The 19053-nt window shown below is 56.8% G+C and overlaps 1 protein-coding gene across 2 annotated transcripts; it reads left to right on the plus strand.

Moving 5' to 3' along the window:
• Nucleotides 1–408: 408 nt before the first annotated feature.
• Nucleotides 409–18606, plus strand: RAD23A (RAD23 homolog A, nucleotide excision repair protein). 2 transcript variants are annotated; one of them, XM_030545915.1, is made up of 9 exons: nt 409–580; nt 5464–5625; nt 5977–6179; nt 7771–7826; nt 9399–9526; nt 9913–9988; nt 10332–10462; nt 10807–10971; nt 15565–18606. In XM_030545915.1, the coding sequence occupies exons 1-9, from the start codon at nt 509–511 to the stop codon at nt 15676–15678; spliced, it is 1107 nt and encodes a 368-aa protein (XP_030401775.1). In that variant the 5' UTR covers nt 409–508; the 3' UTR covers nt 15679–18606. The 2 variants fall into 2 exon arrangements, with proteins under 2 accessions (XP_030401775.1, XP_030401776.1); XM_030545916.1 differs by having other exon boundaries at nt 10332–10387.
• The last annotated feature ends 447 nt before the right edge of the window (nt 18607–19053 follow it).

A 19053-nucleotide genomic window follows, 5' to 3' on the forward strand; every position in this document is an offset into this window, starting at 1 on the left:
AGCCCGGTGCTGCTCTAGATCTGTAGGAGCAGCACAGCATCGCCCCGAGCCTCAGGCGGGTCAGAGGGGCCCCCGCCTTGCTGAGCCCCTTCCTGCCAAACTTCACCCGCGCTCAGGCCCGGCCCCGCGGGGGGGTAACAGGGGCCTACAGACCAGAGACCCAGGACCGGCGCTGTCCCTGTGGCTGGCAGCGGGTCACCTCGTCCCGAGCCTGCGTGGGACGGACGCGGCCTCCTGCCCTCGCCGCCAGGGACACGCGCTCAGCCATGTTGGCCCCGCGCGGCGGCCATTTTGTGTCCCCCGGTCACGTGACCGTGGCGGCCGGCCGCCCCCCGTCACGTGACCCTCCCCCGCGGGTGGCTCGGCCCCCGTCACGTGCCGGGGGCCGCGCGCGGGCCGGGGCCGGAAGCGGCGGGGCGCTAAGATGGCGGCGGCGGCGGCGGCGTGAGTTGCATGTTGTGGGGCTGCCGAGCGCGCTGGGGAGAAGCGTCCGCCCCCCCCCCCCGCCATGGCGGTGACCGTCACCCTCAAGACGCTGCAGCAGCAAACCTTCAAGATCCGCATGGAGCCCGAGGAGACGGTGAGGGGAGGGGGCAGCCCCCCCGGCGCGATCCCCGCGCCCCCTGCCCGGGGGGGGCAGGTCCCCCCCCAACATGGTCCTGGTCTAATTCTCCCTCCTAGTCTGGGGCCAGACCCCGACCCCGACCCCTTTGCCACACCTGGTCCTGTGCCAATTCCCCCCCCCCCGTGTGGGGCCAGCCCCATCCCCCCATGTGGGCCGGCCTCCCCCTACCACATGGTCCTGCACCGATCCCACACTCTTCCCCCCCCCCCCCCAGCTCCACATGTGGGGCAGTCTCAGTACAATCCCAGCTCCGTCTTCCCTTGTGGGGCAGCCCCCATCTCCACATGGTCCTGGCCCGATTCCCCCTCCCCATGTGGGGCCAGACCCCCCCATCACCACATGGTCCTGAACCAATTGCCCCACCACCCCGGCAGCTCCAAGTGGGATGGTCCCAACTCCTCCCTGCCATGTGGGGCAGCTTCCCTACCATTCCCCCAAAAGTATAAACTCCCCCCCCCCACACACACACACTCTCATGGGATGGGCCCTAGGCTGTGTGGGGCACTCTTCCCTTCCCCATCCCCCTTTTTCCTACCTGGGAATGAAACACAGAGAAGAGTATCAGCTCTGAGGGGTATGGGTGGTGGTGGGGTGAGATATGGGATGAGCGTGCCAGAAGGGCAGGAGATGGGGCATGGGAGGACGGATGCATGGCTTCATGTGGGTGGATGGAGCTAGGAGCCTCAGAAAGGAGAGGGGTGGGGGAGCCGAGCTGCCTGTGTGCCCCCGTACGGGGGTATTAGCAGGTGGCACATCTGGGACTCTTCCACCCGTTGAGAAACGTTCCAGGGCAGGCCTGCTGCAGGCAAAGCTGGGCCTGGCACGTGTCCCCAGGGCCTGGGCGTTCACTGCTGGGCATCGCCGGCCTGGCCCAGAGCAACTGGGGAAGGGCGGGAGCAAGAAGACAAGCTGATCCCAGCCGGTGTGCGCCTGCCCCCACTTCCCCGTTCAGATGCAGTGGAAGGGCGGGGAGAGGAGATTTCACAGTGGGGTCTGTGCTGCTGCAGCTCCTGTTCCCATCGGCCTCTCTGCCTGCTTCCCCCACTGGGGTGCGAACACCCTGCGTGTCTCTCCCTGACCCGACTGCTCTGAGTCATAGACGCCCTTGAGATGTTAGAGGTGAGACCTTAACACCTTCGTGATCCATGTTCATGTGACTCATGTCAAAGCTGACTGGAGTCCCCCGAAGGAACCGAACCCACTATCTTGTGGGGCTAATACAGCCTAGTGGTTAGAGCGTTGGATTGGGACTTGGGACACCTGGGTTCAGCACTGGTTTGGCGAGTGACTTGGCACGAATAATTTCTCCTCCCGAGCCTCAGTTTTCCCGTCTGTAACATGGGGAGAGTTATACTGACCTCCTTTGTAAAGCCCTTGGCGATGAGTAGATGAAAAGCGCCTTACGAGAGCTAGGGATTATTAACATACCTGCCAAGCGTCCTGCTCCGAGGTGGCAGGGGAACAGGTAGCACCAGTACCATGGGCTCAGATCACCAGAACATTCTTGCCTCTGCCCTGGAGATCTCGTTTGGCTTTCAGGGGAGCTTTGCTTGAGGAAGAAGGTGTCCGGCGTGGCTGGGGTTTCGGCCTGTGGGTTGTGAACAGGCCCTTGGGGCGGTGACTCCACCTCCCTTTCTTGGGTTCTATGGAAAGATGATCCCTGCTTTTTTTTTCTGTTGTGATGTGTGGTCCCAGTATGGCGAAGATGGAAAATCCCTGGGCTCATGTTTGGATACGGAGGGGGGCACTTTGTGAGCTCGGTTTGAATGACTTGGGAAGGACGAATGGGCGGTGCAGTGGGCTGGGAGTCCCAGCTCTAGCAGGGTGTGGGATCTAGTAGTGAGAGCAGGGAGGCTGGGTTCTGTTCCCAGTTCTGGGAGGGGAGTGGGGCTTACTGGGCTGGTGGCTGGGAGACAGGACTCCTGGGTCCCGTTCCAAGCTGTAGGACAAGAATGTGGTCAGTGCGTAGAGCGTGCTGTCAGTCTGGATTCTTCTCCCTCCAAACATAAGGCTGAGATCGGCTTTAGCAGGGAGCGGAGACCTGTTTTGCTTTGTGCTTTAGGCAGAGCTGATTTTAAGGGGCCCTTTATTGGGTGGGAGGGTGTCCAGAATTTAGAATGCGGGCACAATGGATATAAAAATAAACCTTAGCAATCCAAATCTTACCATCATTTTTTTTAGTACCAATGAAATATTCCCTGTCACTTTTGCCGCTGAGAAACCTCCCAGGAGGGCAAAGGGATTTCAAATGTTTTTCACAGCACAGATCACGTTTTAAGACAGAAACTGTTTGCTGGACAGCTCCTCTTCCGTTTATAGCCAGTAAAGTCCCTGTGGTGGGACTGGCGATCTGGGGTTAGTTCTCAATTCTGCCACAGACTGCCTGTCTGAGCTTGAGCACATCCCTTCTTTGTTCCGTGCCTCAGTTTCCCCTCCTGTGTAATGGAAGGGGCTTCCCATGTCTTGTCTGTGAAGCCTGTGAGCTCTTTGTGGCGGGAGCTCTCACTCCGTGTCTGTGCAGCGCCCGGCACTGTGCGGCCCCAGTTTCTATTGGGCCTTCCCCAGATTACGAGTCACGTGCCTAGAAGGATTGTTAGTGTCTTTAATGCAAACTAGCCCCTGGCAATAAGCAGGCCCAAGCCGCCGCCAAGGAAATGGAGCTGAGTGAAACTGATTAAAAACCAAGGTGAAACAGCTGCTCCTGTCCTGGTGGGGCGAGCTGAAAGGCAAAAGAGGATTGGGTGATGCGCACTAAACCGGCTTTGATGCTCTCAGGAGGCGAAGGTTCGAGGTTGGGTTTTTAACTGACTTGAATGCTCCCTGTCTGATTGTAACCCCCCATCCCTTCCTGGCTAGGGCTGTGTCTGCACCCCCGAGGCCCTTGTAGATGCAGCGCGGACCTTATCCACTGCCTCCTCGATGACTTAGCTCTACCGATAGGTGCAGCTACGCTGGGCCTCGTGCCGACACGGCTCTGGCAGCTGCACCCTCGAATTTCCCAGCTCTGCGCTTGGCCGTTACAATTCCCTGGCAGGCTCCTGCTCTGCGTGCTTTCCTCACCCTCCGTACTGGGACACTGGATTCACTTCCATGGGCTGTATAAACAGCCCACCCCGGAGGTGGCTGCACCTCTGCACAGGGCGAGGGACCTCGGTATAAACAGCTGCTGTGCTTCACTGCAGAGGCAGCCGCACTTGGGTAGCGGGTGATATGGTTTTGTTGCCTCGCTGATCCAGACAGTCGTGCCCATGGGAGGAGACGGGTGAGGCAATGGCTTCCTTTTTTAACTAGCTGGAGTCCCACATACTTTTCATGGAGCGTCAGGCTTCGTTTTGGCGCAACCCAGCAGCCAAAAATATCTGTTGGCTCCTACTCGCTTGTCTCACAGGGCTCTGCAGCTGTTCCGACAGGTCCCTGCTGAGACACCATTGTCCTCCGGGTCGCAGGAGAGCGTCTGGTGCAAAGGCTCCACTGCTTGGCCATGTGGGGCGTCCTGGAGGGTTGGGGGCCTGGGGGGAATGGGATACATGCTTGCAGAAGCAGTTGCTCAGTAATCCTCCCAGAGGGCCTCACAAACCCTCATGACTCTGCCCCCGCCTGCAAGGACCTCTGTCTTCCCAGTGGGGAAACCGAGGCAGAGAAGGCATGAGTGGTTTGTGGTCACCAGAGACCAATGCAGATGCTTCTAGGACCAGTGGGACTTTCCCAGTGGCTGCCTGTGATTCCCAGGGGACAGTCAGGCCCTGCTTATGCTGGGGGAAGTGGGTGTGTTCAACACGTGTGAAAATCTTGATGCTTTCTGCCATGTGTCTGTGCTGCTGTGAGCAAGGGGGGAGGGGCTCAGCAGGGGCACTTTGCAGTCAGTGCTGCCCTGCTGCAGCAGTTGGGGGCACGGTGCTGCAGGGAGTAGCTCTGGGGCTGCCCTAGGGCCCTCACGGTCAGTGCTGGCCGCAGTGTGTGGCTGGCCAGGGCGAGCCCTAGTTACAGTGGGTAGAAATACAGCTGGAGTCCTAGTGACGAGACGGCCTCAGTCCCCAGGCGTCCAGCGTGGACCCCCTGAGCCTTGGGTGCCCCCAGGAAGCAGCTTCCAGCTTGCGTTAGCTGCAGTGGCGGCTGTCCCAGTTCCCCAGCTCCTCCTTTAACCCAAGGCTTCAGCCTCCGCCTGCGAGAGCTGCTGCTGGGTTGTGTAGTCCTGGCAGCCGGGGGAGAGTCGCCAGTGCAGCTTGGCTGTGGGTAACGGGCCGACGGGAGCCCAAGACATCCAGTGACCTGCCCCAGGGGGCAGCTCCAGTGTCTTGGGTGTGTATTACTTTGTTGTGTTATAGTGATGGCCAGGAGCCCTGGGCTGTACAAACACGCAACAGAGACAGTCCAGCCCCAAAGAGCTTCCAGTCTACGGAGCTGTGAGCTTACCCAGTGGTTATCTAGAGGCTTCAGCCAAGATCCGGCCCCATCAGGCCGGGCACTGCCCACACACAGTGAGAGGCTGTCACCCTCGCAGCGAGGCCACGTGCAGGGTGGGACTCAGGGGCAGCATCTGGGCAACAGGTTGGCAGCTCAGAGCCAGAGAGTTGCCCTGGGACAACCAGGGAGTCAGTGGCAGATCCAGATTTCCTGAGTCCCAGGTCAGGGCCTTTCCCACAAGACCAGTCTAGGGTGCAGAGAACCAGGGCGGGAACAAACCAACCTGACCAGACACCTCCTTAATCCTCCCCCATAGTATCACCCCTGGAGCCCGGTTGGGGGTGGGAGCAGGGTGGGGAAGGAGAGTGTCCCCCTCCGAGCCACGTGGGGATCTGCGTACCCAGCTGACGGGGCCGTCCCATCCTGCCTGGCAGGTGCGGGTCCTCAAGGAGAAGATTGAGGCCGAGAAAGGCAAGGAGGCCTTCCCCGTGTCGGGCCAGAAGCTGATCTACGCCGGCAAGATCCTGAGCGACGACGTCGCCATCAAGGAGTACAAGATCGACGAGAAGAACTTCGTGGTGGTCATGGTGACCAAGGTACGTCTGGGCCCTGCTCCCACTCACGGCTAGGCTGCCAGAGCAGGGCTAGGGGGTGCCCCTGGCTGGGATGCTGCGGAAAGAAGGCAGCTTTTCACACCCGCTCAGCAGGAGGCGCTCTTCCCTCGCAGTCGGTGCTGACCCCAGAGTGGCACTAGGGGGCGTTCTCCTCTCACGGTTAGTGCTGATTGTGTAACACCTGCAGTCAGCCAGTGCCGAAGGGGAATTCCTTCCCACCCCCCTTCACCGCAGCTGCTTCCCCAGGGGTCGGGAGCTGAGCGCCTCGCATGTGGCTGGGGAGTGGGGGGTAGAGACTCCAGCTGCACCCTTCAACACTGCTTGTTTCCTCAGACCAAATCCAACTCGGGTGTCCCGGCCCCCTCACCTGGTGATGCTGGGCCAGTCAGCGCCCCAGAGCCAACCCCATCGGTGGGGCAGTCGCCGGCACCCACAGCTGGTGCTGATGCTGTCCTGCCCCCAGCGCCCACGGCGCCAAGCGAGGAGAAGCCTCCAGAGGAGCCAGCTGCTGTCACGCTGCCCGAATCCACTGCCAGGTAAGCACTGAGAGCGCATGTCGTCGCCGCCCCCCCCACGCCTGCCTGTCAATGTTCATAGCTCAGTCACTCCAGGTACCCCAGTGTCATGCCTCAGAGACTGTGGGGTGGGGGATGCCTTCCACTTCAGGTGTGGGCATAACCTTCCTTCATGGGAACTTGGAACATCTTTAACTTGGAGTGGGGTCTAGTGGTTAGAACAAGGGGGCTGGGAGTTCCCAGCCCTTCCACAGATTCACTTTGACAGGCTCAGTCACTCTGCAGCTCTGTGCCTCAGTTTCCCCGTCAGTGCAGTCGTGCCTGCCTCCCTGTGGTGGGGTTTTTTTTGTTTTTTTTAAGCGTACCGTTGCCATGTGGCTGTTAAGCAGCTGCCACCTCTCACCCCAGAGGTGGTTACACTGCAGTGATCCCACATACACAGACTGCAGCGTGCAGGTGAATGGCCGGCTCTGTACGCACGTCGCATTCCCTGGGGTGTGGGGCAGAAAGAGGTTGGGGAGCGCTCCGAGCTTGCCTGTGAAGCACAGACTGAGCCAGGCTGCTGGTCGAGAACTCGTCCCCATGAGCTGCGGGGTTGGTTTGATTTCAGGGCGGATTGAAAGGCCGTTTAGTTTCAGTTAGTGACCTGGTGGTGCCCCTTGAGATGTGGCGAAGACCCCGCGTGTCTCCTGGGTGGAAAAGATGAGCGTTTGTTAGAAATAGCGTTGGCGAGAAGACACCCCTGCTGTCAGAGATCAGCAGGTGCAAACTTGGGGGCTTGGGTCACGCCAGGCGTAGCCTCGAGAGTTAACATGGCAGCGGGATGGTGGGTCCTTCCAATGGGGATGGCAGTGAGGAGAGGGAGAGCCGGCCTGTGGCAGGATCAGGCAGGCTTCCAAAAACTCGGCTGTGAGGGCACCAGTGTTCGGACATTGTTACCCCAGGGTGGACTCTGATTCCGTTGTCAGGGCTGGGCCCTGTGGGTTAGCTTCAGCCCATTGGGAACAGGGTCACCCGAGCTGAAACAATAATAATTCCTCAGCAGAGCTCAAAGCACTTGGTCAGGACATTATCCCTATTTTACAGATGGGGAAATTGAGGCACGAGGCGTGACTTGCCCTTGGGCACCCAGCAGGTTATAAAGGCCTCCACCCCGGGGTCTGCACCGGCTGAAAACAAAAAATCCAGCTGAACTTAAAACCAGAGGAATTTTCTACCATAGACACCATCTGAGCCCTGGGATCCTGAGAGTGGCTAGTGGCTATTAGTGGTATTACGGTAGCGCCCAGCCTGTGTGCCAAGACCCCGCTGTGCCAGGCGCTGCACAAACACAGTTGCCGTCAGGCCGAGAGAGGGAGAGCGGGGACCCGTTTGCAAACTCCAGGTTCACCAGACGCGCGGGCCGCGTCTGTGGGATTTTGAACACGCACGGGTGTTCAGAACCGCGCTGCTTTCCTAGCGCAGGCAGGGCCTGGGGTCAGATCACAGGGAGATGGGGCCTGCGGTTCCTCCCGACCCGGCCACTCCAGCGCAGTGTTGGCCCCTGGCCGTTTGCTTCTTGCCCGGCTGTTTGGAGGGAGCCAGCTACTATTCCTCTCTTTTAAATTTGCAGCTCTGTTCCCTCTTCAGGTAGCGTGGGGCGCCCAGACGACGCGGCTTCCACCCTGGGTAGGTGAAATCCCTTCACTGGGGTGGGGCAGGCAGCTGGGGTCCCTGGGGGGCAGCAGAGAACTCCTGCCAGCACCCCAGGCCGGCTGGTCCATGGCTCCCCAGGGGCAGATGCTGCAGCTGGTTTCTGCAGCGTGAACTCGTGGGGTGGGGGCACCCTCTGGTGGCCGTCGCTGGGTAAAACAACCCCCTATTCCCGTTGTGGTGTATGGGTGCCAGGAGCAGGACCCCCCTTCGCAGTGTTGTCCCTCCGTCTGCGGGGCGTGGGGGTGATGGCTCGGCTAGGGAGGGGGAGCTGCCTCCCTCATCATGATCTCAGGTTTGAGTGCAGGGCGGGTTCCAAGCCCCGTGTTGTTCGGTGCCCTGTGGGATGGGTTGGTTGGGTCTCTGCTGCCAGCCGCTCTGGGGCAGCCTGGGCTGTCTGTCCCAAGGATAAAAGCAGCAAAGAATCCTGTGGCACCTTATAGACTAACAGACGTTTTGGAGCATGAGCTTTCGTGGGTGAATACCCACTTCCTCAGATGCATGTAATGGAAATATCCAGGGGCAGGTATATATATGTGTGCTAGCAAGCAAGCTAGAGATAACGAGGTCAGTTCAATCAGGGAGGATGAGGCCCTGTTCTAGCAGTTGAGGTGTGAAAACCAAGAGAGGAGAAACTGGTTCTGTGATTGGCAAGCCATTCACAGTCTTTGTTCAATCCTGAGCTGATGGTGTCAAATTTGCAGATGAACTGAAGCTCAGCAGTTTCTCTTTGAAGTCTGGTCCTGAAGTTTTTTTGCTGCAGGATGGCCACCTTAAGGTCTGCTATAGTGTGGCCAGGGAGGTTGAAGTGTTCTCCTACAGGTTTTTGTATATTGCCATTCCTAATGTCTGATTTGTGTCCATTTATCCTTTTCCGAAAGCTCATGCTCCAAAACGTCTGTTAGTCTATAAGGTGCCACAGGATTCTTTGCTGCTTTTACAGATCCAGACTAACACGGCTACCCTCTGATACTTGACACCAAGGATAAAAGGCGACCGTCCCCAGTCGTTTGTTAGCAGAGGGGCTGCGTTAGAGAAAGAAAGCCTTGGAGGGGCAGGGGGGACAGAGCTGGTAGCCAGGACTCCTGGGTTCCCTTCACAGCTCTGCGAGAGGAGCGGGATCTAGTGGTTAGAGCTATGGGGGCAGGACTGGGAGTGAGGACTCATGGGCCTTTTCCTAGCACTTGTGGGCTGGGTTCCATCTCCAAGGTGGACATGAGGGGTGGGTGGGTGTTGTTTAGCTGTATTACGGTAGTGCCCAGTGGACAGGGTGCGGTGTGGAGCAGGGAGCCAGGACTCCTGGGTTCTAGTCCCAGCTCTGTCCCTGACTCAGGGTGACTTTGAGTCACTTCCCCTGCGGGGATGGGGGGGCTGATCCTGTGCTGCGGAGGGTGAACCCCTCTGCTGGGAGATGTTGGCGGAGGGGGAAGGGCTGTGTTCGTAGCCAGCACCCGCTCCTGCCCCGCTTTCCCTCAGTGAGCGTGTGCTGGGCACCCCAAGACTGCTGGCTCTCGCTCAGCTTGGGCCGTTGTCCCCTTCCGCCTGCAGTGACCGGCTCAGAGTACGAGACGATGCTGACCGAGATCATGTCCATGGGATACGAGCGGGAGCGGGTGGTGGCCGCGCTCCGGGCCAGCTACAACAACCCCCACCGAGCCGTGGAGTACCTGCTGACGGTAAGGGCGTGCGGGGGCTTGGAACAGGTTGAGCGAAGGGGGCAGGGCCCCTGGATTCGATACCCACCATGGGGAGAGGAGCGGGGTCTAGGGGGTTCGACCGGGAAGCCCAGGAGCCAGGACTCTGGGCAAATGATTTTTTTTCCCATCCACATCTGGTTGGCTTACGGGAGTGGGACCCGTAAGGACACCGGTTCTGATCCAGCCCAGGGGTGCCTGCATTGCGTGAAGTTAGCTTGCCCCCTTGTGGCAGGACACGGGGCGCCGGGCAAACTGCAGAGACTGAGTTACTTTCTGGCCCCTTGTGGGGTGAGCCCTGTGGGGCAGGGGCTGTTGTGGGGGGAGGGGTGCTGGACAGCACTAATGATGCCCCTTTGACGTCACAGGGCATCCCGGGCACTTCTGAGCCGGAGAGAGCCCCGATCCAGGAGAGCCAACCCACAGAGCAGCCAGCACCAGAAGGTCAGTGACGGTCCTCCTGCTCCTATGTGAGACCTGGGGACCGTGGTGGGAGGGAGAGACCCAGGGCGGCCAGGCCAGGGGCTGGAGCTGCGTGGGATAAGGCTCTCACGCCGGTAGAGTGTGGGCTATGGAAGGCCATTGAGAGCGTGGAGCCGGGGGAGGCAGATGGTGACCCAAACTGGTCCCTCGGGGAGGAGGGGGTGGCTCCAGGCCCTCTCCTCCTGGCTAGATACCCCCCTTATCCTGTGATCACCGGTGCCCCACCTGTGTGGGGCATGGCTCAGGTGGGCCCTGGCCCTTCAAGGCATGGCCTGGCTTCACCCCGCCCACTCCTGCCCCGCAGGTGAGAACCCGCTGGAGTTCCTGAGAGACCAGCCCCAGTTCCAGAACATGCGACAGGTGATCCAGCAGAACCCAGCCCTGCTCCCGGCCCTGCTCCAGCAGCTAGGCCAGGAGAACCCCCAGCTACTGCAGGTAAAGGGAGGCAGGGGCTGAAAGAGGCCACGGAGGAGGAGCCGGAAGTAGCTCTGGGAGGGGAGTGTGTCTGGAGTGGGGGGAGGCAGGACTCCTGGGTTCTGTGCCTGGCTCTGGGAGGGGAGTGGGGTCTGATGGGTTAGAGCAGAGAGTCTGAGGGGGAGCCAGGACTCCTGGGTTCTAACCCTGGCTTTACCAGTGGGTTGCTTTGTGACCTTGAACAAGTCCCTGCCCCTCTCTGTGCCTCAGTTTCCCTGCTGGGAATAGGGGCTGTGGAGGCCCTGCTCTGGGAGGGGAGGGGCGTCTCTCCTTAACCCTGACCCCCTTCCCCCTGCCTTCCCCAGCAAATCAGCCAGCACCAAGAGCAGTTCATCCAGATGCTGAACGAGCCGCTGGGTGAGATGGCCGACATCTCTGACATCGAGGGGGAGATCGGGGCCATCGGAGAGGAAGCTCCCCAGATGAACTACATCCAGGTCACGCCTCAGGAAAAAGAAGCCATAGAAAGGGTAAGGGAGGGGCTGGCTGTGCCAGGAGCCACCCTGCCTGCTGGGGTGCCCCAGGATCCCTGTGCTGAAGAGACTCAACACGGGTGCAGTGGGGTCTAGAGGTTGGGAGCCAGGACTCCTGGGTTCTATCCCCAGGTCTGTGCCAGGAGTTGGGGTCTAGTGGTTGGAACGGGGGGTTGGGGGGAGCTGGAGGCCAGGACTCCTGGAGTCTGTTTCTGTCTGTCCCTGACAGCTCCAAAAGCCTGATCTGGTCTGATGCTGAGCCCCTTGAGCTGGGAGTTGAACAAGAGCTAAGTTTAGTTATTAACATAAAGGCCAGGTTGTAGCCTTGATAACACTGGCGGGGGGTGTTGTGGGGAGGGGGGAATAGACAGCTCTGACTTTGCAAAGCAATGGAGCATAATTAATTTGGTCCTCCCCAAAAAAGGGGCGTAGTCCTCCCTGATGGGGAAGGGCAGTGCTGCCAAGCTCCGCCCACAATATCCCAGAGGAGCTGGCTATCTTGGCTGAAATGTGTGTCAAAGTGACATCATTAGTCTTCAGAGTGAACAGGGGAGTCTTCCGAGCCTTTCCCACCTGGTCAAATCCAGAAAGGGCCATTGCTGGGTTCATGGTGACCTCCATAGACTCACTGACCTTAAGGCCAGAAGGGCCTGTCCTGAGCACCTAGTCTGACCTGCACATCTCAGGCCACAGACCCTCACCCACCCCCTCTGGGAACACCCCCATAGCACCTGGCTGAGTTAGTGAAGGCTTCAAATCTTGACATAAAGACTTCAAGTTACAGAGAATCCATCATTTGCTCTAGTTCAAACCTGCAAGTGACTCAGGCCCCACACTGCAGAGGGGAAAAACCCAGGGTCTCTGCCCGGTCTGACCTGGGGGAAAATCCTTCCCAATCTCAACGCTGGTGATTGGTGAGACCCACCAGCCAGATGCCTGGAGAGAATTCTTGGTGGTAACTCAGAGCCCTCCTCTTGGGAGATTGTTCCAGAACTTCCCTCTTCTGATGGGTAGAAACCTTCATCTCATTTCAAGCCTGAACTTGTTGATGGCCAGTTTCTAGCCATCTGTGCTTGTGCCAACGTTGGCCCGTCAGCAAGTCTTCTCCTTCCCTGGTATTTTCCCTCTGAGGTAGCAGAGCAATCAGCTCTCCCCTCAGCTGTCGTGTGGTTAGGCTGAACGAGTCGCTCTTTGAGTGTCCTCTCGTAAGGTCGGTTCTCTAGTCCTCGGATCATCCTAGTCACCCTTCTCTGCACCATTTTGAATCTGAATTCGTCTTTCTTACACATGGGAGCCCAGAAATGCACCCAGTGTTCCAGGTGAGGTCTCACCAGTGTCTTGTATAACGGCACTAATGCTTCCCCGTCTCTGCTGGAAAGACCTCGCCTGATGCATCCTAGGAGCGCATTAGCCTTTTTCACAGCTGCATCGCGTTAAAATGTTCAATAACATTGGTCTCTGACCGACTCCTTCAATAAGCCCCCTCAGGCCTGGTCCACACTACAGCGTTAAATTGATTTAAACAGCGTTAAATCGATTTAACACTGTACCCGTCCACACTACAAGGCACTTTAAATTGATTTTAAGGGCTCTTAAAATCAATTTCTGTACTCCTCCCCAACAAGAGGAGTAACCCTAAAATCGATATTACTATATCGATTTAGGGTTAGTGTGGACGGAAATCGAAGTTATTGGTCTCATTCTTTTACTGAGCTACCCAGAGTGCACCGCTCCGGAAATCGATGGTAGCCTAGGACCATGGATGCACACCACCGAATTAATGTGCCCTAGTGTGGACGCGTAAAATCGATTTTATAAAACCGGTTTTAATAATTTCGATTTTATGCTGTAGTGTAGACGTGGCCTCAGCCTGATCATTCACGTTCCAGCATGACCTGATGTCGTCTTCCCTTTAACCAGTCCCATTACATGCCTTTCGATTCTCCTGTTGATCCCCATCATTTCCAGTAGAACTAATTTCCCATGTGGGAACTGTATCAAATGCTTTATTGAAATCCTACTGCACTTCCTTTGTCTAGCAAATCAGAGATCTTCTCAGAAACAGAGATCTGGTTGGTCTGTCAGGATCTGCCTTTTGTAAATCCATGTTGTCTTTATTCCCAGTTACCGTTTACCCCTGTCCTTAATTACTATCAAAATTTGTTCTAAGACTTTGCATGCAATTGAGGTCACACTGAAGGGCCTTTAGTTTCCTGGATCACTGTGTCATCCCCCCACCCCCGGAAATACAAGTATTGTGTTGGCAGTTCCCCAGTCACACGGTTCAACCCCCGAGTTTACGGGTTCATTACAGATCCTTGCTCTTGGCCTTGCAATTTCATGTGCCAGTTCCTTTAATATTCCTGGATGGAGATTATCCAGGCCCCCCGACCTGCTCCTGTTCAACTGAGTCTGGCATCCGCCTTGGAGGTGGTCATTTTACCTCTGTATCCTTGTTCCCATCAGCCACCCTGCCACTGCCCCAATTAAAAACTCATCACCCTTGTGAAAAACTGAGACGCGACCTTTGTTTAGGTGTCGGGCCAGGCCCAGATTATCCTTAATCTTCTGCCCATGCGCAGTGCGTAGCGTCCACTTCTTTCCTTGGTTTTCATTTTCCCCCCTTTGGCTAAAGAACCGTTTTCTGGTGGTTTTAATTTCCTTGGCAAGCTCCCGCTCTGCCTGGCTTTTGGCAGTTCTCCCCTACACTCCAAGAGGTCGTGTTCTTCGCTAATCCCTCCCACCTTCCGTGCCTTGTAGGTTTTCTGCTCTCTCTGTCCCCTGGTTGAGGTGCAGCCCTTCCCTGTGATTTCCCCCGCTGGCTTCAGACCACTTCTGCGCCTTTGGCTTATAATAATTCCAAGCCTCCTCGAGTTCCCCAGGCCAGTCTGCTTCCCAAACGCTTCCCTTCCCTTTTTTAAAGTTGCCCCCTTTGAAATGCAGGGCTCTTGATTCAGACCTGACCTACTTACGGTGAATTAGCTCACGAGCAGTCCACCCAACCTGCTCATTTCTTACCAACACGAACTCGAAAGCAGCGTCGGCTCTTGGTGGGTCAGTGGCTGTTTGGTGAGGAAATCTGTCGGCTGTCCCATCAAGTAATGTTTATGGGCTGCCGTTTGTCCTCCAATCAGTCTGGGGGACTAAAGTCTCCCGTAATCCCAATTCCCAGTCGTGTTGAGTTCATTAGAGGTCTCTCTCCAGATCCTGAGGGTCCGTAGCAGACCCCAAGCACCATCCCAGCAGAGCCTTTCTGAGCTTTCTTCCCCAAAGTGGTTGTGACCCAGATAGGTTCCATTTTATCCATTCCGTCACTTCTTATGTCTCTCCACTCTCCCTTGTCATTAGCATCCAGTGCTGCACCTCTTCCCTGCACAGCACGTTCCCTTCAGCCCCTGTACCCCACTCCCCGGTTCTGTTCTCCCGATCGTCTCTGCTTTCACTTCCTGTCCCTCCATGTTGTTCCCCAGGCGCCTCGCGGCATTGGACAGACGCCTTCGGTGTCTGCTCAGCTTCACCCACGTTCCTTACCCGATTAGGACCAATCATTCTACTGCAGTGTCCCCTTCCCGACTGTTACTGTCAGTGGCGTTGGGACCTTGTCGTCCATTCTCCTGCCCTCCATTGGTCCTTTCTCCCTTCCGTAGCCTCTTGTACTTGACTTTCCTCCTGCTCAGTCAGGTGTGCAGATTACGCCTGCCCTGAATCCCTCGTTTAAAGCTTCTTCTGATCAGTTGTGCCAACCTCCATCCTAGATATCTGTTGCCCTCCCTGCTCAGGTGGTGTCTTTCCCTGGAGAACAGTCCTCTGCCCGTCACTGCCTCCCAGTGGTAGCACCACTGCCTGAGCCAGATGCTGATCATCGTCTTATCTTGCCTTCGCTCTCCTCTTCCAGGGCCAGGTAGAATCCCGCTGAAGATCATCTGAGCCTCCTGTTCTTTAAGTGCCTTCCCCAGCCTGACGTAGTCTCGCTGGCTGCGTCCCCGCGAGAATCTAGCAGTGCCATTTGTTCCTGTAGGTTCAGGCTCAACTCCACAGCCCGTGTCTTAGCTCCTGGCAGCTAGCACACACTTCCGTGCTCCAGAACAACTCAGCTGCGGTTTCTAGCTGCATCTCCAAACCTCGGCTCTGCTCTGCTAGGCAGCACTTCACCCCTGCCCTGCGGCGGGTTACAGCTCCCTGTGCAGGGACCGTGGGTGAGGTGGTCAGGCCTCCAGGAGCTGGCACAGACCTGGCAGCCTGGAGTGGGCTGAGGGCCAGGGGGAGAGCTGGTTTTAAGATAACAGCCCTGTCGAAGTCACAGGCCTGCTGGGGTGCAGGGCTGTGCCTCTGCCTCTGTGTGACGGGGTCCTCAAAGACAGCATGGCCATCCTCTGCAGTGCCTGTACTGGGGGGAATTCTCCCCCAGCCCCCAAAAGCTGAGGGGTTTACAGCCCCTCTTTCACCCCCACATTCAAGCGTCCCAAGTGGGATCAGGCACTCTGCTCCAGAGGGGCTCGGTTCCCGAGGGTGGCTGGGACATACAGGGCCACAGAGGAGTGGCCTTCCCAGGCAGGGTCCTTTGACGCATCTCCCTTTGTGTCCCCTCAGTTAAAGGCCTTAGGATTCCCGGAAAGTCTGGTCATCCAGGCTTACTTTGCTTGTGAGAAGAACGAAAACCTGGCTGCCAATTTCCTGCTGAGTCAGAACTTCGATGACGAGTGATGCAAGGAAAAAGGAAGAAAAAGTTTTATATATAAAAAAAATTCTCTCTATATCTATTCCTGTCTATTTAAGGGGTATGTGGGAGAGACCCCAAATCCCCCCCAACCTGCCCCCAGTCAGACAAACTTACATCCAGATTTGACCAGCCTGGGCTTCTGGCTCGAGGAAATGCTCTTTTCTCCCCTCCCCATGGAACTGGACAGCTGGGGATCAGCAACAGAACCAGCTCCTAGTCCCAGTCCCCCTCCCCCCAGCATCTGTGCTGTGGGTGAATTCGGCTGCACCCCTCTCCTGCACGGTGCTGGCTCTGGGGCGGGGAGAAGGGATTTGGGGCTGGTAAGAGGGGGGGTCTGTGGCCTCCTCTCCCAGCCCAGCCCAGAACTTGTGTGCAGAGAGATTGCTTTGTTGTTGAGAGGTACTCGGCTTCCATTCATCACCTACTAGCCGAGTGTTACTCTCCTTTAATGTCGCTTCCCCAGTCCCGGTTTCTGCCACTGTCCAGCCAACAGCCAGTGTTAGACCCTGTCTAATCCCCTTCAAACCCCACAGATCACAGGGGGTCCATCCCACTCCCCAGCCTTTTGGATTAGTGGTTGGTTTTGCCTGCATAGATGAGGCTAAACCATGTTGCTAGTCTGGATTCACGCTGAACAGAGCATGGATCCCTGTTCCTAGACTAGGCCGTGTTTAAACCCACCGCCCTCCGCTAGCAGTTATCTCCAGCTCCCTTTTAAACTCTTGGCTTGATGATCAGGGAGCTTTGAGAACTGGCTTCCTGTGAACCTGACCTCTTTCTAAGACTCCAGCTGCTCTGCGAGGTGTGGGTGCTGCCTTCGAACAGGCCATGCTGAGCCAGGCCAGGGCTGTTGTGAAAACACAGTGCTGAAGCCATGCTGCAAGCGAGAGCAGGGTTTGATGCTCTGAGCCAGAGCCCGTGCGGTGTTTAGCCCTCCGACCTCGGTGCCTGGGCTGTGCCGAGGGGGATGGAAAGCCATTAAAACCCTGCCAACCCTTGAAGAATCTTTTTTAAATTACCCGTTTGAAAAGTGCTGCGGATCAGTCACTTCCTCAGCTTGTTTTAAACCCTGTTTCCAATTCTGTTGTAGTTTTAAGGGAACCAAAAAATAGGGTGTCTCTTTAACCTTGATTTTCTCCTCATTGTGGGATTTAAAAAATACAGATTTATTAGATCAAAGTTTATTTATTTGAAACAGGGCAACTTTTACCCCGGTAATTTAAAAATCTGCTTCCACTCCCCTTGAAAAGCAGACGTACTCTGACCCACCTCCAAAAAGATCAGATTAAAATCCACCATCATCCCACCTCCTCCCTGCTATTTTAATGCCAACGAGATGGTGTTTAAATAAACGCCTGAAATGCCCAATTTGCACTTGGATCTAAACATCCCCGCAGCTCTGGTGTATTCTGGCTTGGCTGACTTTTCTAGATCATCACACCCGTTTCCTTCTCTGGTTCATGCCCCCAAAACCGTGATACCCCCTTGAAGTAACTCCTGATTTTTCGGAACCATTCTGTTACATACGAATCCTGCCTTGGGCTCGCTTTCCCCAGCGTGCAGTTGCAAAGAGAACAGAGTATTTGCCTCTAAAGTAAGTCCTGAAGCCATAAATAACTTGATATTGAATAAATTCCATTATATTGCAGGGTAGCTGTGACTGATGCTCTGCTGAACTAAGCCTGTTTGACTTTAAGGGGGTGGGAACATGGGTTCCAAAGTGAATGGGGACAAGAGTTTGATAGGCCCAAATTCTTAGCTAAGCCTCAAGTGAATAGTATCTATTGGTTCGATCCAGGCCTTGCCTTGTGGCCACAGTTCCATCTTAAAGGAGCAGTGTCCTAGCATTTGCAGTTTATTTTGAGGTTGGTTTGTTTTCTTGGTTGTACTTATAAATGTTCCTAACCAGCCGTGGGGTCTGTGCCTGCTAACCAGGGGCCCGATCGAACTCGGGGGGTGGAGATGGCAGAGGGGATCGATTTGATGGTGAAGTAGGTAAAAAGGGGAGGTGTGAGGGGTTGGGATGGAAAGATTACATGCAAATTTAAAACCAAAAGAGGGTGGTTCTTACCCACTCACCTTGGGGGGTGGGGAAAGCAGGGCTTGGGGGGGTTCTGGAATTTGGCCTCCCCACCACGCTCCAGCCTCGTCAGTCAGACCTGCCATTTTGCGTGGCACTGCTCCCCCCTTGCCTGGCACGGGCCCCGCGGTGGCTTTGTTGTGCCTGTTAATTTAGCAGCAGCTTACGAGGCCCCGGCAGCGGCTGTTGGTTTCTCTCGGGAGTCGTGGGGGGCTGGCCTCGAACGCTGGGGCGGTGCTGGAGCTCTTCAGAATAGACTCTGGCTCCAGCGCCGGGAGTTAATCCACCTCCCGGAGAGGCGGCAGCTGGGGCCAGGACAGGGTTCGTCCACGGGTCTAGCAGGGTCAGTTCAACTCTGGCTCTCGGGGCTGTGGGGTTTTCACCCCCTGCGAGATGTAGGTGTTTCCATATAAATGTTCAGCACAGACCAGCCCTCAAGGCCCACATGCTGCTGATTTAACCGGATGGGGGGTGCGGGGAGGGAGGTGTCCCTAAATTTCCCAGCAGCCTGAGGGGAAGGTGCTTCGCCTGACTAGTCAAGCTCGGGGGTCCGGCCTCATTTGTTTCAATCTTGAGCTGTTCAGCTGTAGTCTGAACTGAGTGGGGTGATGGGAAAGCCAGGCAGCGGCTGGGGAATGAAGCAGGCCTGGCCCCGGGTGTAGGTTTCCCCCACAGCTTCCAGTCCCCCCAGGCAGCTGGCCGGCCTCTCTCCCGGTCGAGGCTGAAACCGCTGTTTTACACCCACTGTTTTTTGGGGTGCTATGAATGGAATGTGAAATAAACGAGCTGCCCCCGCCACTCGCTGACGAGGACGGGTCGGAACCTCCTAAAAGCTCCCGTCTCCGGCGTGTTCTTTCTAACCCGCGCCTGGGGGAAGCTGCGAGCAGCCGGGGCAGGGGAGAGCTATTTTAAAGTGTGGATGATTGAACATGCCTGTGCTGGGAGGGGACGGGTTGGCCCAGGCTCCCCACAGGAGCATGGATCTCTTCCCCAGGGCCAGCTGGCTAGTCATGGAGCGGGACCTGTGTGCTAGGCGCTGTATGGTATTAGGTGAATTAGGGTAGCACCAAAGAACACCAGGTGTGGACTAAGGCCCCATTATGCCTCTGTATCCCTCCCACCTCCTGGTGATTGAGCCTGCTAGCGCTTGGGGGCTGGGGGTCAGCGAGGGAAGGCGTAGCCCTTTTTCCAGGAATGGGGGCCCCTCCCACTTCACCATCTGGGTGCCTCTGGGCTGTGTTTGTGGTTGCCAGGGCTGTGCTCTGCATGGCACTGCAGG

The sequence above is a fragment of the Gopherus evgoodei genome, unplaced genomic scaffold, assembly GCF_007399415.2.
Source record: "Gopherus evgoodei ecotype Sinaloan lineage unplaced genomic scaffold, rGopEvg1_v1.p scaffold_40_arrow_ctg1, whole genome shotgun sequence".
NCBI classification, from domain to species: Eukaryota; Metazoa; Chordata; order Testudines; family Testudinidae; genus Gopherus; species Gopherus evgoodei.